This window comes from Mobula birostris, chromosome 1 (assembly GCF_030028105.1).
Source record: "Mobula birostris isolate sMobBir1 chromosome 1, sMobBir1.hap1, whole genome shotgun sequence".
NCBI lineage: Eukaryota > Metazoa > Chordata > Chondrichthyes > Myliobatiformes > Myliobatidae > Mobula > Mobula birostris.
In genome coordinates, this window is record NC_092370.1 from 130,511,054 (window position 1) to 130,523,458 (window position 12,405).

The 12,405-nt window shown below is 41.2% G+C and overlaps 1 protein-coding gene across 2 annotated transcripts in view; it reads left to right on the forward strand.

Annotated features, from left to right (window-relative positions):
* Positions 1-9,616, forward strand: part of LOC140199784 (sorting nexin-31-like) — a 143,484-nt gene extending 133,868 nt beyond the window's left edge. For both annotated transcript variants that reach the window (XM_072262275.1, XM_072262281.1), the window contains exons 13-14: positions 3,450-3,509; positions 9,173-9,616. In XM_072262275.1, coding sequence (XP_072118376.1) covers positions 3,450-3,509; positions 9,173-9,271 — 159 coding nt within the window. In that variant the 3' untranslated portion in view covers positions 9,272-9,616. The remainder of the gene's footprint in view (positions 1-3,449; positions 3,510-9,172) is intronic.
* Positions 9,617-12,405: the final 2,789 nt, after the last annotated feature.

A 12,405-nucleotide genomic window follows, 5' to 3' on the forward strand; every position in this document is an offset into this window, starting at 1 on the left:
TAATAAGTTTAGCGTTGTACAGAAATCTCATTGTTGGTTTGGCATACAAGCCTATGACGAGTCTATTGTTGAATTTTGTTTTTGGCAAGTATCCCACCAAACTGTTGCTGAGTACTCTACAAAGTCCAAAGTAAATCTATTATGTACATGTCATCATTTGCTACCCGGAGATTCATTTTCTGGTAGGCATCCACAGTAAAATGAAGAAATTGAATAGAATCAATGAAAATCTGCACACAAAGACTGATAACCAACATGCAAAGGAAGACAATCTTGGCAGATACAGCAAAAAAATAGTAAAGAAAGAAATCATACTGTGAACATGAGCTGTTGAGTCCTTGAAAGTGAGGTGCCCTTGCTTTGTCTCTTACTGTTTGGTTTATCCAGTGGATATTTTCCTACTCTTTTACCTCATTGAAAATTAAAGAAATGCAGATGCCAGGAGTCTGAACTACAAACAGAAAATGCTGGAAATGCTCGATAGATCTGGCAAAATCTGTGGAAAGATAAAAAGAATTAATGTCCAGGGCATTCTCATTATGCCTTCAATCTGATTTTTTTTTTCCAAAGCTGCTGCCCTACTTGAGTGTTTCTGGCATTTTCTGCCCATCCCTCATTGTTGTTTTTGTGTTCAAGTCAGTCACTGAACTACTTTCTGGCCAATAATCCTCTCTGCTTTCATTAGACCATAAGACGTAGGAGCAAAGTTAAGCCATTTGGTGCATTGAGTATGCTCTGCCAAACCATCAAGGCTGATTTATTATCCCTTTCCACCCCTTTCATCTGACTTCTCCATCTAACTTTTGACATGCTTACTAATCAAGAATGATCAAATTCCACTTTAAAAATATCCAGTGAAATTACCTCATAGCCTTCTGTGGTAATGAATTCTACAGAAATTCCTCCTCATCTGCTTTCCAGTATGTCCCTTTATTCTGAGGCTGTGTCCTCTGGTCCTCGACTCATCCACTATAGGAAACACCACCGTACTGTATCTAGACCTTCCAATATCCGATAGGTTTCAATGAGATCCCACCCCTTCTAAACTCCATTGAGTACAGGTCCAGGGTCATCCGATGTTCCTCATACATTAACCCTTTCATTCCTGGAATCATTTTCGTGAACCTCCTCTGGACCCTCTCCAGTGCCAGCACATCCATTCTGTCCATTAATAGCCTTAGCTTTGAAGAGCCTTGGGTCTCACACCACCAGGTTCAGGGACAGTTACTACCCTACAACCATCAGGCTCCTGAGAACCAGCATGGATAACTTCACTCACCTCAACACTGAACTGGTACCACAGCCTACAGCCTCACTTTCAAGGAATCTACAACTTATTTTATCAGTATTATTCATGCAATTTCTCTTCTTTTGCAAATTGGTTGTTTGTTGGGCTTTACTTGAGTATAATTTTTTTTATAAATTATGTTGTATTTCTTTATTTTCAGATAAATGCCTGCAAGAAAATTAATCTCCAAGTTGTCCATGCTGATGTAAACACACAAGATTCTGCAGATACTGAAACATAGAACATAGAAAACCTACACCACAATACGGGCCCTTCGGCCCACAAAGCTGTGCCGTACATGTCCTTACTTTATAAATTACCTTGGGTTACCCATAGCCCTCTATTTTTCTGAGCTCCATGTACCTGTCCAGGAGTCTCTTAAAAGACTCTGTTGTATCCGCCTCCACTAACGTCGCCGACAGCCCATTCCACTCGCTCACCACTCTCTGCGTAAAAAAAAAACTCACCCTTGACACCTCCTCTGTACCTACTTCTGAGCACCTTAAAACCGTGCCCTCTCGTGCTGGCAATTTCAGCCAAATCTGAAGTAACACACAAAATGTTGGAGTTCCAGATGCTTCTGTGTAAATGATGACATATATACTGTACATACTTTGATAATAAATTTACTTTGACTTCAACTAATTAGGCAACATGATCAAAATAAGGATATAGAGTTTCCTCTAACTTAATTGAAGTTAATACTGAAGTCTATCTCGCTGGACTCTGTGACACATTGTGTTAAAAACAGGAACCTTGATTCTTGGAATTTCTCCTCCTTTATCGTTCTTAAGTATTGAAGAGACCCAAGAAAATTTCAGCACCAGCTGAGTTTGCAATTGGCTTGATACTACCTGATAGATTTTCATTTAAACGATTTGTTATTGATATTTCTAACCCTGCACTGAAACTCCTAATGTAATACACTGATCCATGACTCTAAATTTTTTAGTTATAGATTATACTTGCTTGATATACATGTTCTGCAGAACAAGTTCAAGGTTCAAAGTAAATTTATTATCGAAGTGCGTACAGTATATTTCACCATACACATCCATGAGATTCATTTTCTTGCAGGCATTTACAGAATGGGATCAATAGAAAAGCTACACACAAAAATGGGCAATGTGCAAAAGACAGCAACTTCTTCAAATAAAAAAAGAAAAACAAGATAAATAATAAATGATATTGAGAACATGAACTGTATAGTCCTTGAAAGCGAGTCCATAGGTAATGGAACTAGTTGGGTGTAGGGGTGAGCGAAGTTATTGTTGTGTATTTAATACTTAAGTAATACTTGAGTAATATTGTAAATACATTGTTTAAGCAATCTGTTTACATAATTCGTTATGGGTTATATGTAAAAGTATGTGAATGGCATACGTTATCATGCCTCCACAATATATCTGTTCACCTCAGGAAAAGTAAAAACAAAGTGCAGTCCTGTATCTCCAGCTCCGTGTTTTACTTTTGATTAGCTTTATGTCTTGGAGTTACCGAACATAACAGTTATCCACGTTGGTTCAACAGCCTGATGTTTGAAGGGTAATAACTGCTCCTGAACCTGGTGGTGGTGGACATAAGGCTCCTGTACCTCTTTCCCGATGGCAGCACTGAGAAGAGAGCTTGGCCTGGATGGTGGGGGTCCTTGGTGATGGATGCTGCTTTCTTGTGGCAGCATTCCTTGCAGATATGCTCAATAGTGGGGAGACTTTTTTCCTGTGATGGACTGGGCTGCATTCTCTACTTTTTGTAAGATTTTCCATTCAAGAGCATTAGTTTTTCCATCAGGCAATGATGCAACCGGTCAGGATGCTCTCCGCTGTGCATCTATAGAAATTCGTCAGTGTTTTAGATGCCAAACGTCTAAGAAAGTAGAGGCACTGTCGCCATTTACTGTATTAAGTGCTGCCTCTGTTGAAACAACGCTTTCCATTCTTAGCAGCTGGCACTCTCCACTTTGTAGAGTCTCAAACGATTACATACTGCTAACCTGACATGTCCTTTCAGAGGTGTTTAAAATATGACTAGAATTAAATATATTTAATAAACCTGCCATAAGCTATTCCAGAGTAGAAGTTGTACCTTGAGCGAATCAAATCTCTCTAATAACTTGTAACTTGGTAGAACATAAATTAATCTATGAATTTCCATTTTACAGCAGTTGGAGAGTGTTGTATTGGATTATAAACCAAAGCCCCGCAGTGCTCAGACCACAATGGTAAGTTCATGATCAGAGTCAAAGTTTCAGGAGCAGCTGAAGAAATTATGATTTTCTTCAATTCTATGTTCTCCAGCACGGAATCAGACTCAGAATCTTGGTCGAAACATTGACTGTTCATTCCTTTTCATAGACGCTGCCTGACCTGCTGAGTTCCTCCAGCATTTTGTGTGTGTTGCTTTGGATTTCCAGTATGTGCAGAATCTCTCGTGCTTATGAAAGTTGTGATTATTTCTCATGCTAGTAATACCTTCAGGGGAAATTATTGGAAAAGGAATTGCATTGAATGATGCACAGGATGACTTATTTAAGTTTAGATATATTCAGTTAATAGGGATTGCTCCTACCTTGAAAGATTTTTGGATGTACACCATTGTTCTTGGAACTCTTATATAATGTAGCGGTTAGTGTAATGCTATTACAGTGCTCGCGACCCAGCTTCAATTCCCGCCACTGTCTGTAAGGAGTTTGTATGTTCTCTCTGTGACCGCACGGTTTTACACCAGGTGCTCTGGTTTACTCCCCCATTCCAAAGGCAGGGTAATTGGTGACTTGAGTGAAATTGGGCGACACAGACTTGTTGGCCCAAGAGGGCTGCCACCCATGCTGTAAAATTCATCTTCTTTCCACCTCCCGATTCCACCTCAACCAGTCCATGTTCTTCTGAAACCTGTTACCATTGTCCTCATTTTTGACTTGTGTGTCATCGGCAAATATTGAAATTATTCTTCCTCAACCTATATAGGTTATGAACTTCAATCTAACAATAGAAATAGTCCTAATAACCAAGGAAAACCTGAGCACACATTGCTCTAAATTGAACAGAACCGTTCATTAGTCTTCTCCCCTTAGCTTTTTCATATCTTAGCAACTACTGACTCTACATCCCATGGGCTTTAGCCTTACTAACAAGCCTATTATTTTAAAATGCTATTTTTAAAACTCTAAATGCTCATATGAATCTTTTCCACTAATTTGTCAATGATGATCAGTCAGACACTATTTACCTTAACAAATCTTTAGTAAATTTCATTTATTAGCAATGGGTTTTCTAAATGCAATTAATTTTGTCCCAGATTTTAGTCTCTCACTATTAGTGTGTGACTCATATGCTTTAAATTCCTAGTCATTATTTAAGCAGGAATATGACATTTGTTGTCCTCTACCACTTTCTTACCGCCGAGAAATGGAGAAGTGTGGTCAGAGCCTCTACACTTTCTACATTGTGAGTTCCTGAGATCCCCAGAGCAGTACTGTCCAGAGTTTAGCTCCTGCTAGGGTCACCCATGGCAGAGAGGTCAAGGGTGAGGTTCCAGACAAAGAGTGATTCAACCAAGACCTCAACAGTGGAGCTGGCAGAAGATGATGACACATCACAACGGCAGTGAAGGGGTCCCCAGTCATCCTGCATTCAATGCCACTGGACCCTGTCACCGCTCTGTCATGGGCCGGTGATGGTAGCTGCCCATGCATCGCTAAGTGAATATCGTACTCAGTCGAAAGATCGCACTGCCTCCTTCCTTTCCCTTAGTAGTTTAAGATACAATCTATCCGGAATAGATATTAACTCTGCCAAGCTCCTCTTGCACTCCGTACTGAAATGGCTATCATGAGAGGGCACAGTTTTAAGGTGCTTGGAGGTAGGAACAGAGGAGATGTCAGGGGTAAGTTTTTTTTCGCAGAGAGTGGTGAGTGTGTGGAATGGGCTGCCGGCAACAGTGGTGGAGGCGGACACGATAGGGTCTTTTAAGAGACTCCTGGAGAGGTACATGGAGCTTAGAAAAATAGAGGGCTCTGGGTAACCCGAGGTAATTTCTAAAGTAAGTACACGTTCGGCACAGCTTTGTAGACCAAGGGGCCTGTATTGTGCTGTTGGTTTTCTATGTTCTATACTGTAACTTGACAGATTCTCACTTTCAGTGAAGCCAGATGCAAAAGCATCTTTTTATTGCTTTGCCTGTGCGATGTAAATTGCACCATTTCTTGTCGAAACAGTGCTATACTTTTCAAAGTTTCCGTTTTGCTATTTGATTGTGAAAACTTGGGCAGTCTGCAAATGTCATCCAACTGCTGGCTTAACGAAGACACATTTACTTTCCATTTTAAAGTAGAATAAGGACACGTTCCAGCAAATGGATCAATGTTTGTAGCTACTTCCCGTTCCATGTATATTCTTAATTCAACAACACCTCCACTTCAGATATATTTATCTAGAGATACAGCATGGAACAGACCCCTCCAGCCCAACAAGCTGCACCACCCAGCCATCTGCCTGTTTAGCCCCAGCCTAGCACAGGACAAATTACAATGACCAATTAACGGTACGTCTTTGGACTGTGGGACGAGACCAGTGCATCTGGGGGAATCCCACGCTGTCACAAGGAGAACATAAGACAATCTTTACAGACAATGTTGGAATTGAACTCCTCTGAATGCCTGGAGCTGTAATATCATTGCACTAACCACAACACTACATCGTCTTCACTTTATGGTATTAAATAGACTTAGCATTCATGACCATGCTTGGAATGAGTGGTGGTCCACTAGTGGCCTTACACAAGGTGCACGCTGTCAGTTAACTTCTGGCCCAAGAGTTTAAAATAAACTAAATTCAGTTTATTTTCACTAAATCTGCTTCGTCTATTCTCTTAAACAAACCTCCATTATACTTTGCACTTTCTTCTGCCCTGATATCACTGGCTGACTGCTCTTGAAGCGGGGCCACTTGTTGCCATGTGCAAACCTCCCCCATCAGGGTTTCTCTGCACGGTGTGGTGTCATAAGACACCTTTCCCAGCAAAGCTCTCTGTCTGCGCTGACATAGCCGCTTTAACAGAGTGCGGTGCAGTCCAGGCCCCAGCTTCAAAGCTATTGCAGACATTAAAATTCACATGTGAACTATCATTTCTTTAAAATTAAAAACAGCTAAAAAAAAATTAAGCCAGCTTAATTAAATCAAATATTTAAAAGTTCTTATTGCATTACACGCAATGGCTGATCTCTGCCATTCCTTTCTGTGGAGCTGATGTGCTCGGGTCAAACATAACCTGGCACTATCCATGGGCGCATTTTCCTGCATGGAAAATGAGATTGATGGAAGCTGGCAGTGCCCTTGGGCTCCACACGATCCAGTGTATCTCTATACAGGTCCTTGAATGAGTAAAAGGCTTGTGACCAGGGCCAGGTAGTGATGAGGAAACAGAGTACGCAGAGGTCTTGTGCAGATTAGGAGAATGGGCATAGAAGTGGCAGATGGAAAGCGGTGTAGGCTGGTGTATGGTCATGCACTTTGGTAGAAAGGATAAAGGCGCAGACTATTTTCTAAATGGGGAGCAAATTCAGAAATCAGAGGTGCGGAGGGACTTGGGAGTCCTTGTGCTAGATTTCCTAAAGGTTAACTTGCAGATTGAGTCAATGCAATGTTAATGCAATGTTAGCATTCATTTCAAGAGAACCAGAATATAAAGGCACAGATATGTTGTTGAGGCTTTATAAGGCCAGATTGCACTTGGGGCATTGGGAGTAGTTTTGGGCGCCTTAACTAAGAAAGGATGTACTGATACTGGAGAGGGTCCATAGGTGGTTCATGAATAATCACAGGAATGAAAAGCTTAACATAGGAGGAGTGTTTGATAGCTTTGGGGCTGTACCTGCTGGAGTTTAGAAGAATGAGGGGGGATTTCAATGAAACCTATCAAATATTGAATGGCCTAGATAGAGTGGATGTGGAGATGACGTTTCCTGTAGTGGTGAGTTTAGGACCAAAGGGCACAGCCTCAGAATAGAAGGATGTCCCTTTTGAACAGAGATGAGGAGGAATTTCTTCAGTCAGAGGGTGGTGAATCTGTTTGTGGAATTCATTGCCACAGACAGCTGTATAGGCCAAATCATTGGGAATATTTAAAGTGGAGAGGTTGGTAGGTTCTTGATTAGTAAAGGCATTAAAGGTTATTGGGGGGACCTTGGTGGACGAACTCCTACTCCTTGGTCTAAATACACCACCATGCAGCTGGGTGTTGGACTTCCTAATGACCAGGTCTCAAATAGTCAAGGTGCACAGCCACTCCTCCCTCCCCATTATCCTCAACATGGCTGCCCTCCTGGAGCTGTGTGCTGAGCTCATTGCTGTGCACTCTGCTCATGCATGACTGCACGGCCAAACACCCGAGCAATCACATTGTCAAGCTTGCTGCTGACACGACAGTGGTGGGGCTCATCACCAACAGCAATGAGATGGCCTAGAGAGAGGAGCTGGAAGAACTCAAGGCTTGGTGTCAGGCAAATAACCTGTTCCTTAATGTCAACAAGACAAAGGAGATGGTTATTGATTTCAGGAGAACTTGCACCACTCACACTCCCTTTTACGTTGGTGACACAGCAGTGAAAAAGTAGTTTTAAACTCCTGGGGGTGTACATCACACACAACCTCCCGTGGCCCCAGAACACATCCAACATAGTCAAGAAAGCTCACCAAAGCCTCTACTTTCTGAGGAGGATGAAACTCAGAACTGGAATCCATTCCTCTGCCCTTGATTTCGGCAATGGATGATTTGTTCATCTACATCATTGGTATGTCTTTTTAGCTTATAGGAATTGTATCCCCTATTTTAGATAGAAACCAAACACCCAGGTGGGGACCACATGCTTACGTGATAGCACCTGGTGACCCATATCTTGGTCCCAATGCATGGGATGTTGCATATTCCTTCCAGGCTCACATGAGGTAGCACCCACACCAGCAAACCCTAGAGGTATAAATGAAGTCTGTAGAACAGATGCTTGGGAATATGCACAAGAATTACCTAAAAGATTGACTATAGCCAGGAAAAGAAGAATACAGGGGTAAGTTCCTGTACAGGGAGCTTCCCCAGTACAAACGTCCCATCAAGTTTTTGGACCTTCGACTATTCACAGTTTGCAAGCAGTATGCACCACGCCTCCAAATGACGCTGGAGAATTTTATCTGGATTTAAATGTGTATCACTAAAAATAAATGAACTGTGGGTTAAACTACTTTGTTAGCTGTAAGTATCTCCCCTTTAGTGTGTGGGGGGGGGAGCCCACCACTCAAATAGAAGGCATTGACAGCTAAGTGTGGCTTGGAGGATAATTCTACTCCGATGTCTTCTGGTTGACGTTGATGGTGGTAGATGGTCAATTTTTCCCCAATGTAGAGGGTTTTTAGGTTTAAGGTAAGAGGGGAAACATTTAAAGGGGATCTAAAGGACAAAGGTGCTGGGTATATGGGACAAGCTGCTAGTGGAAGTGGTGGAGGTGGGTGCAATTAGAACGATTAAAGGATGTTTGAGCAGGTACATGGATAGGAAAGGATGAGGGAGACATGGGCCCAATGCAGGAAAATGGGATTCACACAGCTGGGCATCTTGGTTCAGCAAGGGCATGTTGGACTATTTCCACCCTATATATCTCTTTGAATCTATAAACAATGAATTAATTAACGTTTCCAGATCAGAGTTGTTAAAATAGAAGGTGCACAAACTTTCCAAAATGTATCCCATTACCAAACTACCATTTTTGTGTTGAAGATTAGGTTGCTGCGTAAAAAGTCATCACGGAATTTTTTAGTGACATACATGTTTTATGCATGATTATAAATGTTTTTGTGTAAATCTGAACACAAATAATTCTGTTTCATTTTCTAGAGTAAACATTCCGGAACAGCAGAACAAAATCAGTATAAGGCAGTGATAGGAAAATGCGATGCAAGTGTATTTGATGACATAGCTGATGATCAATTGTGACCATGGACAAAAACATTAAGTACAGCATTAACATGGTTTTTTGGTGCAATACCCTATCTGACTGACCGTACTTTGGGCCACCAACTTCAGCTGTCTCGAGGGATCAAGATACACATTGCCTTCTCTCAATACTTAATAGGGTTAATGTTTGGGAGTTCTAATTTCTCCCAAGGAACTGGTTATCTGGATGAAAAAAAATGGAATAGTTATCACTGTGGTGTTACTAAGATGTACCGTAAAGCCAATATAGACGAGGAATGAGTACACATATGAAAGTCTGAGCATTTTTAGCAATGTTTTTGATTGTGATGATCACCATTAGATATTAAAAGAACTGACAAAACATTTTAACATGTGTTGGACTGCATATGAATTCCAATAAAGTGAATCATAGTTAAAGTGGAATATTTAATCACACACCACATAATCATACACGGTTTTTTAAACGATGATTCATAAAGTGGAGCTACTTGACTGCTTCAACTCTGAAGCTCTCATTGTTCACTTTGAATGTTTATTATCTTTTGAATTGAGATGTTTTGCAATGAAGCAATACATAGTGTTGTATATTGAGCCATAATAAACAGTCTGGCCACCAAAAGAAACTTCGAACGTTTGTTTCTTTCACTTGGTATTAGATCATTTGAAAGTATAAACTGACTCTCCCCTCTTTTCTCATTCTCTCCATCTTCCTGTTCTGACATCAGCATATTTTAAGTTGTTTCACATCTCCTTAAAACATTTGCTCAAAGGTTTCATAACAGTGATTTTAAAGAGTTTGCTTTATTTTTGTTTGTTTACTTCTCTCTGGGCTTACATTCCCATAATTCAGCTAAAATGCAAATGTTTCCAGAGCCTTGGGATTCCTGATTCTTCCCCTCCACCATCAGATTTCTGGACGGCCAATGAAGCCACGATCATTACTTCACTATGTTTGCTCTCTTTGTGTATGCTTGTGGTCTTCTGCAGCTGAAGCCTGCCCACTTCATGGTTACTCAGACATGCCCTTTTGCACCCCCCTGTTGTAACACATGGCTATTTGAGTTACTGTTGCCTTCCTGTCAGCTGGAATCAGTCTGGCTATTCTCCTCTGACCTCTCTCATTAACAAGGCATTTCACCCACAGAACTGCTGTTGACTGTATGTTTTTATGTCTTTTTTGCAGCATTCTCTGTAAACTCCAGAGACCGTTATGCATGAAAATCCCAAGAGATCAGCAGTTTCTGAGACACTCAATCCACTGTCTGACACCAACAATCATTTCACTATCAAAGTCACATAGATCACATTTCTCCCTCATTCTGATGTTCAGTCTGAACAATAACTGAACCTCTTGGCCATGTCTGCATGTTTCTATGCATTGAGTTGCTGCCACATGATTGGCTGATTAGATATTTGCATTAACAAGCAGGTATCTAGTAAAGTAGCCACTGGGTGTACAACACCACAGTACAGGCCCTCTCGCCCATAGTCTCCGTGCCAACCTTGCTGCCATATCAAACTGCACATCTGCCTGAATATTATGGGGTGGCATGGTAGCATTGCGGTCAGCGAAATGATTTACAGCATCAGCTGTAAGATCAGGGTTCAATTTCCACCACCGTCCACGTGGAGTTTGTATGTTCTCCCCGTATCCTCCAGCCGCGTGGGTTTCCTCCGGGTGCTTCGGTTTCCTCCCACATTCCAAAGTTGCACAATTAGGGTTAGTGAGTTGTGGCCATGCTAAGTTGGAGCCAGAAGTGTGGCAATGCTTACAAGCCTCACTGATTTGATTTGATGCAAATGGCCCATTTTACAGTTCGTTTCAATGTACATTGAACAAATTTAGCTCATCTTTATGCCCTGCCATTCCCTGCGTTTCATCTTCAGGTCTAACTGCCTCTTAAACATTCCTGTTCCATCTGTTTTCATTAGGTCCTCTGGCAGCCAACCACTATCTGTGTAAAAACAAGTACTTATTTTGTAAATCTCCTTTAAACTTCCCAAACCCCCTCGCGTATATACAGAAAGGTGCCAGAAAAGGGGTAGTTACATCATGAAGGATTTCACCCACCCTGCTCATGGACTTTTTGTCTCATTCCCATCCCAACATAGCGTTCACACGAGGGTCACCAGACCTAAAATTAGTTACTTGCCCCAAGCAGTAAGGCTGATCGACACCTCCACCCACTAACCCACCCCTTCACACCCCCATCACTACTACTTAATCATTTCCTGTCAGTCAGCTTGTGTACAGACACTCCTGTGCCAAAGCATCACTTTATGTACATACAATCAATCTATGTATATAAGCTATCTGAGTAAGTATTTATATTTATTGTGTTTTTTTAATTATTGTATTCTTTATCTTATTGTTTGTACGTTGTATCAGATCCAGGGTAACAATTATTTCGTTCTCCTTCACACTTGCTTACTGGAAATGACGTTAAGCAATCTTTGAATGAAGTGGACACTGAGTGAATTTGATCTATGTTTAACTTTGATATATTGTATTACAGATGGTTTTACTTAATCTTATTTCTAGTTTGTAATTGAGCGTAATTTTACTAATTAGTGATGATGGATCTGAAACTACCAATCTGCAAGTATCTAACTCTTTCATGGAGTTTTGCTGCAGGAGACCTCATGCGTTTTATAAAAAGATGTTCTAGGTTTGCACACTCATTACCAGCCTTCAATCATTCTGAGGAGTGACTGCAATTGTGTTTATCAGGGTAGTTTGTCTCCTCATTTTGGAGTCATAAGTTTCCCCTGAAGAACTTAGATGAACTTGTGGATTTTTATGCACCCTGGCAGCTTCCATGGTAATCTTTCTTCTTTTGATGCCAGCCTCTAAGATACCAAGTTTATTGAATTTAGTTTCACACCTTTCTGTTTGAAACTCTGATTGACCATTGATCCTGGTCTATTACTATGACCACTGCTCTGTCATTTTCCTTCTGATATCTGCTCGAGTCAGCACCAGACAGTAACCAGATTGATTCTCTTCCTTTGGCAGCAGCAAGCGCCTGGTGGTAGTACTACAGAATGACTCAAACTTCCATCCACATCAACTCTTTAATCTGGACCCTGATGAAGGGTCTTGGCCCAAAACGTCAACATAGATGCTGCCTGACCTGCTGAATTCCTCCGGT